Genomic DNA, 17,837 nt, shown 5'->3' with positions numbered 1-17,837 from the left:
TGTGCCCCCTGTTGGATCACGAACAGGAGTGTAACCGAGACAGCCGTGCATGGGATGCCCTGACATACTGCATATGTATTGGTAGTTGTGCATGGGAGATTGCACAATTCCTCGTGTGCAGTGACCACATCGAAGCACTCCCCTATTGGGCTGTGTTGCGAGTTGGTGAAACAGCGTGGGCTGAGCATACCTGCCCGGACCACTTAATGGATTGGCAAACCCTGGGGTTCCTTGAACACGACAACGACATACTATTGGAACATATTGCACATGAAGCTGTTCGGGCATTCATGGACGAGTAACTACGTTCCTGCAGCCACATCTGATTGTCACCCACAGCACATGTCCCAACAACTTGTTGCATCGTGGGGATTGCTCACACATCCCACCTTAACAGAGGACACATCTGCCTTTGTCCGGGCTCTGGATGCATGTGCGTGGAACAACGCGTGTGTACACACACCTGTGCAAGGTGATGCAGGTCCATGCTCGGTGCAAAACAGCGTCGCTTGGCAACGTTGCCAATTCGGACACACTGCTGGGGGAGAGCACACACATGGCAATGTAGCACGACATGTGAACCTGTCGGACTTTCACACCTGATAACTGTCAGCAGAGCAGACAATCGGCGCACTCCGGAGGTAGAGCACTATGCAGATCCCATGGGCAGTGAGTCGTGCCCTCTCACACAGGGCAATGGGCAGACGCCAAACAACACACGACTCATCCAGCAAGGCAAGGTGGGATGAGAGCATTGCCATCCATGATAAATGTTGCCCATTTTAGCCCCAACATTTTCTGAACCTCTACAAGTACCCATGCTGTGTGTAAGTGTCTTAAGCATGTCCCTGCCTGTTATGGCCGTTGCCTCGTCCGTACTGACACGGACATGCCAATATAGTCTATGCAACTCCACTGATGTCTAACTGCGAGGTGTGTTGTTTGGATTGTCCACTCGTGTGCCACAATGAGCATCGTCCCTACACAGGGAGGAACTGACTGACGCATGTGTAATGGGGCTGTGTCCCTTTGGCAAGCTTCACCTCTGTGAGCCAGACATTGTTTTTGGAATAGGTGCTGGACGCCATCTGCACTTACAAGACTTCAGCAATGTGAGTATGGTGTTCAACCTCTGACCGGAAAACAGACATAATATCGAATAAAAAATATCGACAAGACAGAATATCGAGTTTTTAATATAGAATGGACAGAATATCGAATTGCCAAAATATAGTGGTGAAGAATATCGAAAATCAGGTAAGAAATATCGATTTAAATAATATAGAAGTAAGTAATATCGACAGTCATAATATAGTTGTTAAAAATATCAAATTTTTTATAGTGTTTTAAGTGTTAGTATATGTGTTAAAAGTATGTATTAATTTTGTAATGTATGTTTGAATATTTTTAAAGTAATGAATTTTAGGTTATTTAATTTTTGTGTAATTTAATTCCGTAGCGGGTTGTGGGTTTATAGGGGATTAGGGTGGGAAGTAATTTAATTATAGTACATTAAATAATAATGTTTAGGAATTATTAATTATTTTTAATTGAATTTTGCGTTTTACTTCTGTAGCGGGTTGTGGGTTTATAGGGGAATAGGGTGGGAAGTAATGTAATTGTTATTAGGTAATTATTAATTGGTATTGAAAATTAATTGGTTGTTGATTAATTATTAATTGGTAAATAATTATTATTAATTGGTAATTATTTGTATTAATTGTTTAATAGATAATTATGTTAATTGTATTAATGTATTATTTGTAGCAGGTTGTGGGTTTATAGGGGAATATGGTGGGAAGTAATTTAATTGTAAATAATTAATTATTGAAATAATTTTTGTATATTGATAATTAATTTATTATTAATGAATTATTAATTGGTATTAATTGTATTTATTATTTTTTGTTATTGAAAATTAATTGGTTGTTAATTAATTATTAATAGGTAATTAATTACAAAATTAATTATTGGTATTTATAATTAATTAATTATTAAATATTGTGTGATTGGTAATTAATTTTGATACTTTTTTGGGGGTATTAATAATTAATTTATTTTTAATAAAATATTAAAATATTATTTTCCCTACTATTGCACTCACTGGAGTGGGAAAAGTAATGTGTACCCCTACGCTATCCAACGCTTTCCCTATTATCGCACTCACTGGAGTGGGAATAATAAATGTTACCCTCCCGATATCCAACTCTTTCCCTACTGTTGCACTCCCTGGAGTGGGAATAGTAATTTTTACCCCTACTCTATCCAATGCTTTCCCTACTGTTGCACTCTTTGGAGTGGGAATAGTAATTTTCACCCCTATGCCATCAGACGTTTTCCCTACTGTTGCACTCACTGGAGTGGGAATAGTAAATGTTGCCCTCCCGCTATCCAACGCTTTCCCTACTGTTGCACTCTCTGGCGTGGGAATAGTAATTTTTACCCCTACGCTATCCAACGCTTTCCCTACTGTTGCACTCTCTGGAGTGGGAATAGTCATTTTTACCCCTACTCTATCCAATGCTTTCCCTACTGTTGCACTCTTTGGAGTAGGAATAGTAATTTTTACCCCTACGCTATCCAATGCTTTCCCTACTGTTGCACTCACTGGAGTGGGAATAGTAAATTTTACCCTCCCGCTATCCAACGCTTTCCCTACTGTTGCACTCTCTGGAGTGGAAATAGTAATTTTTACCCCTACGCGATCCAATGCTTTCCCTATTATTGCACTCTCTGGAGTGGGAATAGTAATTTCTACCCTCCCGCTATCCAACGCTTTCCCTACTGTTGCATTCTCTGGAGTGGGAATAGTAATTTTTCCCCTACCGCAATCCAACGCTTTCCCTACTATTGCACTTACTGGAGTGGTAATAGTACATTTTATCCACCTGCTATCCTACGCAAAAATTTTTGAATATTTGAAATTAATATTATGTCAATATATATGTATTCATTTTTTTTTTGCTTACATTAATTATTTATTAATGTTAAAGTTATTTAAGTATTTTTAAGTATGTTTCAGTTAATTATATGTATTATTTCATTAATTTTACATTACTTTTAAGACATTTTAAAAATTCGATATTTTTACTAACTATATTTCTTACAACGATGTTTTGGATTCTATATTTTTGTACTTACCTGTTTGGAGATAGGCATTCAATATTTTGGCATTCTATATTTTTTCCTCTATATTTTGGTAGGTCGAAATTCTCCTTCTCGATATTTTGTCAGTGATCCCCTCTGACCATGTGAAGCAATGTCATATATCACAACAGAGGTGCCGATTCCGATCCTGTAAAACCCGGGTACGAACCGTCGGACGGAGCGTTTTCTCCGTCCGACTCGTACCCGGGAAAACCACCTTACAAACCCGCAAGTATGATTCGTACAGAAACACCATTTCCGTACGAATCGTAAAAAACACCGACCGGCTAAAACATACCCACAATTCCGATCCGGGACACCGCGTACGCGACATTCGCATGGAGTCAGGCAGAGTTTTACGGACCAGCAAGTACGATTCGTACCCACAGCACTTCGCACGGCAATATTTTTACGGGACCCAAAAAGTGCCGGAAAAGCTAAGTACGCCACGATGCACGGCAAAAAGGGGGCCCGGTATGCACCGTACCCCCATCCCTACACGACCGCGCCATACCCCAGCACCCGCCCCATGTCCGCGCTGTACCCCAGCACCACCCCCATGTCCGCACCGTACCCACACCTCCGTAGGTACGGAGCATACCCCCACCCCACCCCCGTAGGTACGGAGCGTACCCCCACCCCCGTAGGTATGGAGCGTACCCACACCCCCGTAGGTACGGAGCGTACCCCCACCCCACCCTCGTAGGTACGAGCATACCCACACCCCCGTAGGTACGGAGCGTACCCCCACCCCCGTAGGTACAGTGCGGACCCCCACCCCGGTCCAGTGTGTGTGGCCGGGTGATGGCTGCATCACTGTGTGCCACTGACACATCAGACTGCAAAGTAGATGGGGCAGCATCACTGTGTGCCACGGACACATCAGGTGTCGGGGCTGTGTGTGTCGATGTTCCCGCTGCAGTCATCTGGGAACGGCTCAGTGGCAGCAATGGCAAGATGAAGCACTGCAGGGCACTGAAGTCCCCAGCTACTACTCGCTGGTGGCCATCCGTGCCAGACATCCTTCCAGCCTGCATCTGCTCCATGGTCTCCATTTACCTCTGCATCTGTCCCAACTCTGTGCTGTCATGGCTGGTGCCTGTCTGCCCACACAGTTCCTGTGTACAATTCATGGCACCAGCGAGGTTAGCCAAGGTCTGTGGCGGATCATGGTGTGGACAGGGGGTGTCCATAAGGGACTGTACTTGGTCCCTGATGGGACTCAGAAACCCACGTATGGCATTGAGTTTGGCTGCCATGAGCACGAAACCCACCTGCAGCTGTTCAGCCAACTCCACCTGGGAAGACCACACACGTTGTATGTGCTCCATATATTGGTTGGGTTGGTCCTGGGAGTCAGCCGTGGTAGTGTGTGTTTCCTGATGTGTGGTCTGTGCAGGTGGTGGGGTCACCTCGAGGCAGCTGGCCTGCCCTGCTCCTGGGGATGGGCTGCTGAGGCTGTCCATTATCCGTTGGAGGGTGTCTTGATATATGTGCAAGTTGTCCTCTTCATCATCAATGATGGGAAGTGTGGTGTGCTCTGCAGGAGGTGTTATTTGTCCCTCTGTAATGTAAAGGGGAGATGAAGGTTAACAGAGTTACATATGTATGTTGTAGATTTGCAGATGTTTACATTCAGACTGCATGCCAATGTACATTGTGAATGTTTTGGGGGAGCTGGCTATTTGATGGCAGTCAGTGTGTTTTCCGAATACATGACGGATGTTTGGTAGTACCCGTTCATTATCATCACACTGTGTCAGGCAATGCCAGATGTGAGTGGACAGTTAGTACGCACGAGCAGAACCTGTTGTGAGCCCTGCCTGTGGTGGTGGTGTTGCACTTTGTGCCACATTGCCGTCATTGCTGATGTTCTGTGCTTGCTATGTGTGTGTGCTGCATTGTGGGGCATTTGCCCCTGCAGCTCTGATTTCGTGTAGCCTTCTCCCTTTGAGGCGGGGTGCCTTTGAATTGTGTGCTTTTTGGGGCCTGATTTGCTTTTGACATGGGTCATATGTGCTATCGGACAGATTTTGTGGCCTGGTGCATTGTTCGTCTGCTGCGTGTATTGTACGGCATGGGTTGTGGGTGCACGTGGACATTTCAGAGTGTGACCTGCTCCTTTACGGATGTGATCTGCACTGGGCTACCTCCATGTCAATTCATGGGCCATGTCATTTTCTTTTGGCTGCTGCCATGCTATCGGACATGCAGTGTTACTTGCATAGTCAGTGTGGGTCACAGAGCCGCTGCTTTGCTGGATTCAGCACATGTGCATGGCTTGGTTGTGATATTGGTGATAGGGGGGCCCCTCTGTGCACATTGTGGATGGGGGCCAACTTGGCGTTTCTATGTGTGCTGCAGTGTGCCAAGGCAATCAGGGGCATGTTCCATGGTCATTGTGGGTGTGCAGTGTGCTACACATACTTGTGCATGTGTGTCATTGTGCCCATCTCCCCCCATCCCCCCGTCCCTGGTCGTTACTCACCCTGTTGCTGGTGGGTCAGGTCGTATCGTGCTGTGTCCAGGCCCCCCAATCCTGCCACCGTCTCCTCACTGCTCACTGTGGCCACCATTTGCTCCAGCTCATTCAGCTCCTCCTGTGTCGCAGGAGGCCCACCTCCAGTCACCGTTGCTGCCTCCCTGTAGGCAGCGAGCTTATGTTTAATCTGCCTTTTCAGATCATGCCAGCGCCTCTTGATCTCCTCCAGTGACCTCCTCTACACTCCGACTGCATTGATGTTGGTAACGATGGCCTGCCATATTTTGGTGACGCTATCCAATGCTTTCCCTACAGTTGCACTCTTTGGAGTGGGAATAGTAATTTTCACACCTATGCCATCAGACGTTTTCCCTACTGTTGCACTCACTGGAGTGGGAATAGTAAATGTTGCCCTCCCGCTATCCAACGCTTTCCCTACTGTTGCACTCTCTGGCGTGGGAATAGTAATTTTTACCCCTACGCTATCCAACGCTTTCCCTACTGTTGCACTCTCTGGAGTGGGAATAGTAATTTTTACCCCTACTCTATCCAATGCTTTCCCTACTGTTGCACTCTTTGGAGTGGGAATAGTAATTTTTACCCCTACGCTATCCAACGCTTTCCCTACTGTTGCACTCACTGGAGTGGGAATAGTAAATTTTACCCTCCCGCTATCCCACGCTTTCCCTACTGTTGCACTCTCTGGAGTGGGAATAGTAATTTTTACCCCTACGCGATCCAATGCTTTCCCTATTATTGCACTCTCTGGAGTGGGAATAGTAATTTCTACCCTCCCGCTATCCAACGCTTTCCCTACTGTTGCACTCTCTCGAGTGGGAATAGTATTTTTACCCCTACCGCAATCCAACGCTTTCCCTACTATTGCACTTACTGGAGTGGTAATAGTACATTTTATCCACCTGCTATCCTACGCAAAAAATATTGAATATTTGAAATTAATATTATGTTAATATATATGTATTATTTTTTTTTTTACTTACATTAATTATTTATTAATGTTAAAGTTATTTAAGTATTTTTAAGTATGTTTCAGTTAATTATATGTATTATTTCATTAATTTTACATTACATTTAAGACATTTTAAAAATTCGATATTTTGACTAACTATATTTTTTACAACGATGTTTTGGATTCTATATTCTTGTACTTACCTGTTTGGAGATAGGCATTCAATATTTTGGCATTCTATATTTTTTCCTCTATATTTTGGTAGGTCGATATTCTCCTTCTCGATATTTTGTCAGTGATCCCCTCTGACCATGTGGAGCAATGTCATATATCACAACAGAGGTGCCGATTCCGATCCTGTAAAACCCGGGTACGAACCGTCGGACGGAGCGTTTTCTCCGTCCGACTCGTACCCGGGAAAAACACCTTACAAACCCGCAAGTACGATTCGTACAGAAACACCATTTCCGTACGAATCGTAAAAAACACCGACCGGCTAAAACATACCCACAATTCCGATCCGGGACACCGCGTACGCGACATTCGCATGGAGTCAGGCAGCATTTTACAGACCAGCAAGTACGATTCGTACCCACAGCACTTCGCACGGCAATATTTTTACGGGACCCAAAAAGTGCCGGAAAAGCTAAGTACGCCACGATGCACGGCGAAAAGGGGGCCTGGTACGCACCGTACCCCCATCCCTACACGACCGCGCCATACCCCAGCACCCACCCCATGTCCGCGCCGTACCCCAGCACCCCCCCATGTCCACGCCGTACCCACACCCCCGTAGATACGGAGCGTACCCCCACCCCACCCCCGTAGGTACGGAGCGTACCCCCACCCCTGTAGGTATGGAGCGTACCCACACCCCCGTAGGTACGGAGCGTACCCCCACCCCACCCTCGTAGGTACGGAGCGTACCCACACCCCCGTAAGTACGGAGCGTACCCCCACCCCCATAGGTACAGTGCGGACCCCCACCCCGGTCCGGTGTGTGGCCGGGTGATGGCTGCATCACTGTGTGCCACTGACACATCAGACTGCAAAGTAGATGGGGCAGCATCACTGTGTGCCACGGACACATCAGGTGTCGGAGCTGTGTGTGTCGATGTTCCCGCTGCAGTCATCTGGGAACGGCTCAGTGGCAGCAATGGCAAGATGAAGCACTGCAGGGCACTGAAGTCCCCTTCTACTACTCGCTGGTGGCCATCCGTGCCAGACATCCTTCCAGCCTGCATCTGCTCCATGGTCTCCATTTACCTCTGCATCTGTCCCAACTCTGTGCTGTCATGGCTGGTGCCTGTCTGCCCACACAGTTCTTGTGTACAATTCATGGCACCAGCGAGGTTAGCCAAGGTCTGTGACGGATCATGGTGTGGACAGGGGGTGTCCGTAAGGGACTGTACTTGGTCCCTGATGGGACTCAGAAACCCACGTATGGCATTGAGTTTGGCTGCCATGAGCACGAAACCCACCTGCAGCTGTTCAGCCAACTCCACCTGGGAAGACCACACACGTTGTATGTGCTCCATATATTGGTTGGGTTGGTACTGGGAGTCAGCCGTGGTAGTGTGTGTTTCCTGATGTGTGGTCTGTGCAGGTGGTGGGGTCACCTCGAGGCAGCTGGCCTGCCCTGCTCCTGGGGATGGGCTGCGGAGGCTGTCCATTATCCGTTGGAGGGTGTCTTGATATATGTGCAAGTTGTCCTCTTCATCATCAATGATGGGAAGTGTGGTGTGCTCTGCAGGAGGTGTTGCTTGTCCCTCTGTAATGTAAAGGGGAGATGAAGGTTAACAGAGTTACATATGTATGTTGTAGATTTGCAGATGTTTACATTCAGACTGCATGCCAATGTACATTGTGACTGTTTTGGGGGAGCTGGCTATTTGATGGCAGTCAGTGTGTTTTCCGAATACATGACGGATGTTTGGTAGTACCCGTTCATTATCATCACACTGTGTCAGGCAATGCCAGATGTGAGTGGACAGTTAGTACGCACGAGCAGAACCTGTTGTGAGCCCTGCCTGTGGTGGTGGTGTTGCACTTTGTGCCACATTGCCGTCATTGCTGATGTTCTGTGCTTGCTATGTGTGTGTGCTGCATTGTGGGGGATTTGCCCCTGCAGCTCTGATTTCATGTAGCCTTCTCCCTTTGAGGCGGGGTGCCTTTGAATTGTGTGCTTTTTGGGGCCTGATTTGCTTTTGACATGGGTCATATGTGCTATCGGACAGATTTTGTGGCCTGGTGCATTGTTCGTCTGCTGCGTGTATTGTACGGCATGGGTTGTGGGTGCACGTGGACATTTCAGAGTGTGACCTGCTCCTTTACGGATGTGATCTGCACTGGGCTACCTCCATGTCAATTCATGGGCCATGTCATTTTCTTTTGGCTGCTGCCATGCTATCGGACATGCAGTGTTACTTGCATAGTCAGTGTGGGTCACAGAGCCGCTGCTTTGCTGGATTCAGCACATGTGCATGGCTTGGTTGTGATATTGGTGATAGGGGGGCCCCTCTGTGCACATTGTGGATGGGGGCCAACTTGGCGTTTCTATGTGTGCTGCAGTGTGCCAAGGCAATCAGGGGCATGTTCCATGGTCATTGGGGGTGTGCAGTGTGCTACACATACTTGTGCATGTGTGTCATTGTGCCCATCTCCCCCCATCCCCCCGTCCCTGGTCGTTACTCACCCTGTTGCTGGTGGGTCAGGTCGTATCGTGCTGTGTCCAGGCCCCCCAATCCTGCCACCGTCTCCTCACTGCTGACTGTGGCCACCACTTGCTCCAGCTAATTCAGCTCCTCCTGTGTCGCAGGAGGCCCACCTCCAGTCACCGTTGCTGCCTCCCTGTTGGCAGCGAGCTTATGTTTAATCTGCCTTTTCAGATCATGCCAGCGCCTCTTGATCTCCTCCAGTGACCTCCTCTACACTCCGACTGCATTGATGTTGGTAACGATGGCCTGCCATATTTGGTTTGGGTTGCCAGTGCCGCAGTGGAGGTGCCGAACAGTTGTTGTTGGTGTTCGGTCACCTCTGTGACTAGGATCCGGTCTTCCTGCAGACTGAATCCCGTCTTCCTCTTCCTCTTATTCTTGCCCTTCCATGAACACGGGGTTCCTGGCTGGTCCTCCGTGGGGCTTGTGGTGTTCGGCTTGTCTTCTGCACTCGGTCCGGGTGCATCCATGTTGCTACGCAGTTTGAATTGTTTTTTTTTTCTTGCTCTTATGGTGCTTTTTCCCACCACACACTTGGGATTTGTAGGCCTGTGGCTGGTTTTCGCTGATTTGTGTACCACGATTGGCGTTATTGCATGATTTTTCACGTTTCGCTTTTTTTGCGGCATGGCGTTGATTTTGACATAGACATTTGACACGTTATCTGGTGTCTATCGCATGCTACTTCCTTGTTGTGAATTCCACGTTGACATGGGGTTATTTTCCCGCAATGGGCTGCGATATTGAAAGTTGGGTTATGCTACTCTTGCGGTAGTTATCACACGTTCTTGTGAATATACCCCTCTGTGTCTGACAGAGTAACAGAGGTGAACAAAGGAAGGGTAGGAGCCTAGTTACCTCCCACCATGACATTAACCTTGGACACCATGGATGTAATTTTGGAGTCGCCAGTGGTGACAGCTGCAACCCCTGGCTTGTACCTTGCGATCTCTTACTTGGCCTCAGATGTGGAAAATTCAGAGCTGGGACGCTTGTGCTTATGGACGTTGGTTTGGGCTCCACTTTGCTTGGTTTCTATCAATTGTTTGTATAACACTAATAGTGAATAATACTATATTATGCACAATTAGTACAATTAAATAAATAGAGTAAAATTAGCTGGGATATGACCCTCTATATCACCGGAGGAAAGTAAAAATTGCTTTTAAATATATGTTGTATGTGTGCTTGTGGGTGAGAGTGTCTTTATGTGAGAGACAGTGTGTGTATGTGCAAGCCTGTGTGTTTAAGTGAAAGCAAATGTCAAGTGACGTGTGATGCCATTTCCACTACCCCAGGCATTTTGGTGAATTGACGTCTGTCCTGGACACTGCATGTAATGAGACCACTCGAGTACCAGCTCCTGCAGACCATCACTCTGTGTCCAACAGAGTAACAGAGGTGAAGCAAGGAAGTGTGGGAACCTTACCTCGCTCAGTGACATTAACCCTGGAAACTGCATGTAAAGGCGTCCCCTCAGTACCAGCTCCTGCAGACCATTACTCTGCATCCAACAAAGTAACAGAGGTGGACCAAAGAAGTGTGGGAACCTCTTTACCTCCCACAGTGGCATTAACCCTGAACACTGCATGTGAAGGGGACCCTTCAATACCTGCTCCTGCAGACAATATTCTGTGTCTGGCAGAGTAACAGAGGTAAACCAAGGAAGTGTGGAAGCCTTGTTACCTCCCGCAGTGACCTGTACCATGGACACTGCATGTGAAGAGGACCCCTTGAGTGCCAGCTCCAGCCAACCATCACTCTGTGTCCAATAGGGTAACAGAGGTGAACCAAGGAGCTGTGGGAGCAGCCTACGTACCTCAGTGACTTGAACCCTGTTCACTGCATGTGAGGGAACCCATTGAGTACCAGCTCCTGCAGACCATACTCTTAGTCCGACAGAGTAACAGAGGTGAACCAGGAAGCTTGGACGCCTTGTTGCATTCTGCCCAACTGCAAAGGTTGCATCATTTCCCCGTGCCTGCCTTATGAAGCGATTACCTTTAGTGTTGTGCCCAAACTGAGCCATCTCCAGAGGGTGCCATTGACATTCCCAATTCCCAAAGAGCGAAGCCCTCCTGCTAACCAGGGGAACTCCTAGGGCATGTCTAGTGGCAAGGGACATATGGTGGGTCCTGAAGGGGCTCTGCTATCTTGGCATCTGAGTGAAAATTGATGATAGAGGATGGTAGAGGACAACCTTCTTCCCTTACAAGAGCGCTTGCGGCAGGACTTCACTAAATTGCAGCACTTGAACCTGTCTATGTGGGGCAGAGTTCAAACTATACAAATAATGATTGCCCCACGTTGCAATTATTTCCTCGGCACGCTGCCTCTGAGGGTTCCCAGGGCTTTCCTTTTGGGGATTGAGTCTGACCTGTGATCTAACATCTGGAGTGGTCACCGGCCCGATTGAGAGCTTCTGAATTATGGGCGGACACCACAGCAGGCAGTTTGCTCCTTTCCCAACTTGTGCCTTTACAGCCTGGACTGTCACCACTCTGACGTGACCTGCCTGTCTCTCCCCTCCGTGCTACTTGCGACCCTCACATCCTCCCTGGAGGGGCAATTCGGTTCTTGCGGCCACATTGTGGGCATGGGAGTTGGACCACAGACTCCTGGCGACCCATCCACGACTTCACAGTCAAATAGCGGTGTGGCATAATACTGTTCTTCATGTCGCGGGCACCCCATTTTGCCATATTTTGTTGCACGCAACGGGGATGTGCCACATTGATCACTTCCTCAGTGAGGGTATACTCAAGCCATTTCCCGTACTTAGGGCAGAAAGCGTGCTCTCCTAGTCCAATTACTGAAAGCACCAACATCTGTCTCATTGTCTTTATTTGGTGCTAGGTCCTCTACCTAAGGACCTCCTTGGCTTCCCTATCCTACAATATCTACGGTTTTGGGGCAAATTGGTCTTTGGCCTCTACAGCCTACTCCTCAAAAATATCCATTCTGGCCCTACCCTCATCCAGGCATGCACTAACTGGCAAACGATCCTTGGTCGAGACCACTGACCAAAGAACTGAGCAGACCTGCACAGACCCATGACAAGGTCCTCTGAGAGACCTGCCTCAAATTTCAATACTTAGAGATTTCAAGCCCACGAGTGGTATTGGACCCTGAGGAGAATCTGTCAGGTGAAGCTTTTACCCTATAGCCCTTGTTGGCAGTGGACACCAGAAAATTGTTACATGTACTACTTTATTTGGAGCTGCTGAGCTATCCAATCATACAGGGCAGTGGTATATGGGTGCACCTACAGAGACATGACACCCACATATTGTGTACTCCTCTGTGCACTTGATCCTTCTCCATGATATTACAGATGCCACTGATGTGAATATTCATAACCACCGGTGGCTAGCCACTTCTGTGATGGTGGCCAAACTTTGGGGCATATTATCAAGAAACGGCGTTAAAATTACCGCCGCTTTAGCGACAGAAAACTGCAGCTTAAGCGGCGATAAAGGGCTTGATAATATGCCCTTGAGAATTCCCATAGAAGCCCATGTTCTGGTGTGAACATGGCTCTTCATGAAGGTTTCACATATAAACTTAACGACAAGCTAGATGTTTATGAGCGAGTGTGGGAGAGTTCCTGGCGTGTATTTATTTCAGCGTAAGAGATGGAGTACCTACCTACTGTAAAGTGGGTTACTGCCACTGACGTCCTTGCTACAGGGATGGTCATGGAGCCCTTGTGACTCAAAACCTCCTTCTTGCCGGGGAATTGTCCTTCTTGCTGTATGATTTCCCTGCTCATACTCCCTTCTCCTCGCCGCCCACCAACGGCTATCACCCCCCTTCCCTTTGCCTACGGAGAACCTGCCATGAGAACCGGACCTCTCTATTATGCCACAGCATCTGAAAGGAGGGTGCAGATTGCGTAGGGCTTATGCCCCCGGATTGAGAGTGGCCAGTGGGAGTGGGAGGAGCCTCTGCCACCATGCTCCCTCATGGCTGACTACTGTGAACTGAAATACCTGAAAGGTGGGTGACTGCCTTTTGCATTTTCATTTGGTGTTGTCTTTGATGGTTTACAATGTTATTGTTTCTATGTGTAACAAGAGAAATGGCTATACACTGCACTCTATGGTTCAAGGGTCACCTTCCTAGTGCAGTCTAGAATGCTGGGTTCTTTCCTGTACTCGGTCTCTAGACCAGTCGTCCTTCGTCCTCATGTTGGGCGTCACTTGCACTCCTGCTTTTTAGGTTTTCTACTTTTCTCCCCCCTTTCACCAGTGGCCTCTCTCTACCCCCTATTAATTCCTCCCTCTTTCTTATCCCCCCACATGCCTGTACTGGAAATCCAGAGTAGCGACCCCGCTACCATCCAGGGAGACTACCAGGGACACCTAAATGTTTCGACAGGGCACACCTGTGGTATGATTCACCTGCGCAATCGTTGCACACACCTGCTTGGGTCCCTTGTTTCCTGCCACCCATCCAGGGTTGGTTCTGTCTCCTCCCTGTATTCCTATAAAGTTCAGTATGGATGTTGAGATTGTATTGCATTTTTGTTGATTAATGATGTAAAATGAATAAATAAATACATTAGAAAAAACAATGACAAAAGCCATGTGCTCCATGTGCCCTTGTTTAGATGCATACTTGGATTGTGCTGCAATGCACAGTCACACCGGGATAGATCCAACGAGGGTACAATGTGTTGGACCTTTTCGTGAACAATCTTTGTATTTTTTTTTAAAGTCATGTCACTCACATAGCATTATACAAACAAACGCGAATGGACAGTTTCTCAACGTGAGTGGTTGAGAGCATACGCAACCTCTCGTAAAGAGAGATCTGACCACGACATTGCGAAATCTCGCTGGGATGTTGATTTTCTATGCTCCCGCGCGCCAGCTTGATGTTGATGATAGCGAACAAGGAAAAATCTCACCTGGAGGTGGATTTTCCTCGCTCGCGTTCACCAAATGGACGTTGATGAATGAGAGTGAGGAAAAAAACTAACGCGGAGTAAACTTTGCGAGTGGAGCAGAGTTCACCACCCAGACTTACTAGTGAGATGAACCCAGTTCTGTAATTATGTTGTCACCAGTGGGAGGTGCAGTATTAACCCTGGCCATATATTCCTAGCCTAGAAAATTGGCATTTTCATTTGGTGTTGTCTTTGATGGTTTACAATGTTATTCTTTTGCAAACTACTTAAATGTTGTCTATTGTCAATCTCCTCTTCACCGCACAACCATGGTTAATGTCTCCACCCTCTGTTTAAGCTCCTATGCATCCCACGAAAAGTATTCCTGGTTGAAATGCATAAATAAATACAATAATGGAAATATTGCCAGGAAGATTTCTCATGGGAGTTCTGAGTCTTGGCTTAGAGTCCTCCACAACATTTGGTCACAGGAGATCAACAGTTCAGGTGCAAATGTAGAATAAAAACGTAACTTTCTTCAAACAACATCCTTACTTTTCTCTTCTTTTTGGCAGGTGATGACGATGAGTACGTGAACCCCCCCGCCTTGGTAAAATTCCTGAAGGAGACGGTGAATGTCTCCACAGCAGTCCACGGCTACATCCACAAGAGATCCGACACTGAACGATCCGGAAAGTACAAAATCACAGAAGCTATGTACCCCAGTGTCAAATACCCAATGTTCCCATCTGGTGGTGGGTACATCATACCAGGGACCTTCATCCCTGCCTTACATCATGCCTCCACTTGGATGCCCGTCTTTCCGCTGGATGATGTGTACTTTGGCTTCTTGGGTTTGGCAGCCGGTGTGACATACCGGCATGACTTCCGCTTCTGCGTTGAAGGCATGCAAAGCTGGTGGTACAGCAGATGTGCCTTCAAGGAGGCTCTGGTCGTCCATGGCATCAGTCCAAAACAGCTGATTTACATCTGGCAGGATGTCCAGAAAGAAGATCCATGTGAACCAAGGCCCTTCTGGATCAATGTACTTCTGATCTTTGTTCTTCTAATCATGAGCCTCTTTTTATTGGCAAAGTTTTCAGGCTCTTTGGTGAGATGTTCAAACAAAAGATAAAAAAAAGATGGTGCCATTACACTGCCCCCTGGGGCAAGTTAGGAATGCTTTCTTCTAATTAGCATCTGGCATCCCCACTTTTACTGGACTTAGTCATACTAGGAAGAGCCATGACTTTGTCTTCTAGGTGTATTTGAGGGTTCAGGGTGCCAGAAATGGAGAGTGAGATGATGAAAAGTAAAACGTATGAGTTCCTCTGCTTCTATCTGAGACTTCCTTTCAGATACTTCCGCTAGTTTTTCTGTCCAAGTTGGACCGTCAGTGCCAGTGTGGGGAAGACACTAGTTCATCCATTGCCAGAGTAAGGTCAGCCTGCTGAACTCATTCAGCAAGTGGAGTTCAAAACTGTGTCTTAAATTACATACTGGCGTCACATGCAAAACAGAAGAATGAGCTGAATATCAATGCAAAAACACAGACTCTTTATTTTGTCACAAGGATAAATCACAATACTGAGAGGTCTACTCTAGAAAGGCATTGGTCAATCAATAGGCTGGACAGAGCACATAGAGGTGGGGTGTAGATCTTCAGTGTTTGAGGCCAAATGTGTGCAAGCAACTAGAAACCTCCTCCACTCCTACCTCAACTCCCACTGCTCTACCTTCATGTCATCAACACACACCACCAATCACAAGCTCTAGGAGCCCTCCTGGCCTTGATTGAGGCCTCGGTGACCCAAGTCTTCCTTAGACTGACCTACTCCAAAATACAGCTGTTGTTCTTCTTGCAGCCGCCCCATCACTTTCACTGACATCCTTGAGAGCACAGCCTTCCAGCTGAGGATCCAGATCCTGGAGGCAAAACCTTCCTACCCCAAAACAATCCTTAAAGGCATTTTCGTCAGAGAGCGGAAACAACAAGGAGAAATAAAACATTTTTCCTCATTGTGCCTCTATCAGGGAGGCATTACAATTTTGACACATTCCCAAGTTTTTCAGTCTTAGTAAATCTGGGAGTGCACCTAAATACATGGGTGGACATGTGGGAACACACACACTCCACCCATGATATGCCTTCCCAGGGCAGAATAATGCAAGTCAGCGACTTGGGCTGCCTTGCTTTACTCCAGATTTACCAAACAGTGGAGGCCCATGCTAGGTGTAGCGGTCGGCAGAAAACTCCTCTCCTCCAGTGGAGTTTGCAGAGTTTTGCTACTTCGCCACTCAATTGGAGCCTGGAGTTCAGCAAAAGTGCTACCAACCGCCTCATGTCAAAGTTTACCAGCGCTCACTATATCATCGCTGAAGTGACAAGCCATAGTACAAAATTTACTTTATACTTGGCTGTCCTCTAGTGGCTGTAAGGCAGTAACAAGTTGTTACAACAACTACACAGCCCTCAATGTCAATGATGCATAGCTTCAGTTAGCAGGTAATTGATACTCACGTGATGTCCCTGTAGATGCCGGCAAAGAAGGCACCCACAAAAACCGCCTTGGAAAGCAACCAATCGCTTGACACAGAAGTCATCTCAAAATCTACAGCTATTGACAGCTTTTTGCTGCGGAAGTTTTTCACTTTGCGTGAGCAAGAAAATAAAAAACTGGGACCCTCATGCAAGTGCAGATGGAATTCCACCACTTGCAATTCTGAATAGCCCAGTATTTCCAGGTGTGCAATTACAATGTCTGATTCCTTGTTCTGCAAACTCCGACCTGAGAATACCAGTCCAGAGACATCAGGCCCGGTTTCACTGTGTATGGGTGTGCAACCCGTGACACCACTACCGTGGACCGTGATGGACATGCAGGGATGTGGGCAGGCACAAAGCCCAGTCATCTCTGACACCCGCATTATGCTTTCAGGGCACATTGTTTGGAAAAAAATTTCCCACGCCCTTTTATAATCTGGTGGTTTATAATTGGTTGCATAGAACACCTGGAGATGGAGGACGGCTGCCCTAAACTACATACAGTATGTTAGGTCAGGTCAAAGATACTTTACTCGGCCACTAAAAGCCATATAAGCAAACATTTAAAACATTTAAGAAAATTACAATAGCTCAAAAAGATTCTGCATGTACATTTAAAAATAAAAATCGCACAGGTGAATATAGGTAGGACTAGTTATACATAAAAATAAAAACTCATTATAAAGAACCACCACCGAGTGCCATGACAAAAGTAAAATTCAACAGGTAAAGTGGAAAAGTGATGACAGTTTAGCTTGGTAAATGGGCTGGATAATTACTGTGACGGGCACAGAATGGGACATATTATCCCCAAAACACATTGGACAGATGCAGCCTAGCTACTGCGTAAACAACCTCCTCCTAAGTCTTAAGGCCCCTGTTAAATAAGGGTGGGCGTAGTGGGGCTACGTGAAGCAGCGCGTAGTGTGCCCAAATCTACGCGCACTACGTGCTTCGTGTAGCCCCCACTACGCGCCACCCGCCTCCCGCCTGCCCTCCCACCTCCCGCCTGCCCTCCTTTTAAATCAAACCTGCATTTTAAAATAAATACCAAGTAAAGAAACTTACCTGGAGCGCCGCGTCTC

At 47.1% G+C, this 17,837-nt stretch overlaps 1 protein-coding gene across 3 annotated transcripts in view; it reads left to right on the top strand.

Annotated features, from left to right (window-relative positions):
• Positions 1 to 17,426, top strand: part of LOC146782913 (N-acetyllactosaminide beta-1,3-N-acetylglucosaminyltransferase 4-like) — a 231,286-nt gene extending 213,860 nt beyond the window's left edge. For 2 of the 3 annotated variants that reach the window (XM_085637673.1, XM_085637672.1), the window contains one exon: positions 14,783 to 17,320. In XM_085637673.1, the coding sequence (XP_085493799.1) occupies positions 14,783 to 15,342 (560 nt within the window). In that variant the 3' untranslated portion in view covers positions 15,343 to 17,320. Of the gene's footprint in view, positions 1 to 14,782 lie in introns of all 3 variants that reach the window. The other variant, XM_085637674.1, reaches the window with a different exon arrangement.
• Positions 17,427 to 17,837: the final 411 nt, after the last annotated feature.

Source organism: Triturus cristatus, chromosome 12 (genome assembly GCF_964204655.1).
Source record: "Triturus cristatus chromosome 12, aTriCri1.1, whole genome shotgun sequence".
NCBI lineage: Eukaryota > Metazoa > Chordata > Amphibia > Caudata > Salamandridae > Triturus > Triturus cristatus.
This window is presented reverse-complemented; position numbering and strand designations above follow the sequence as displayed.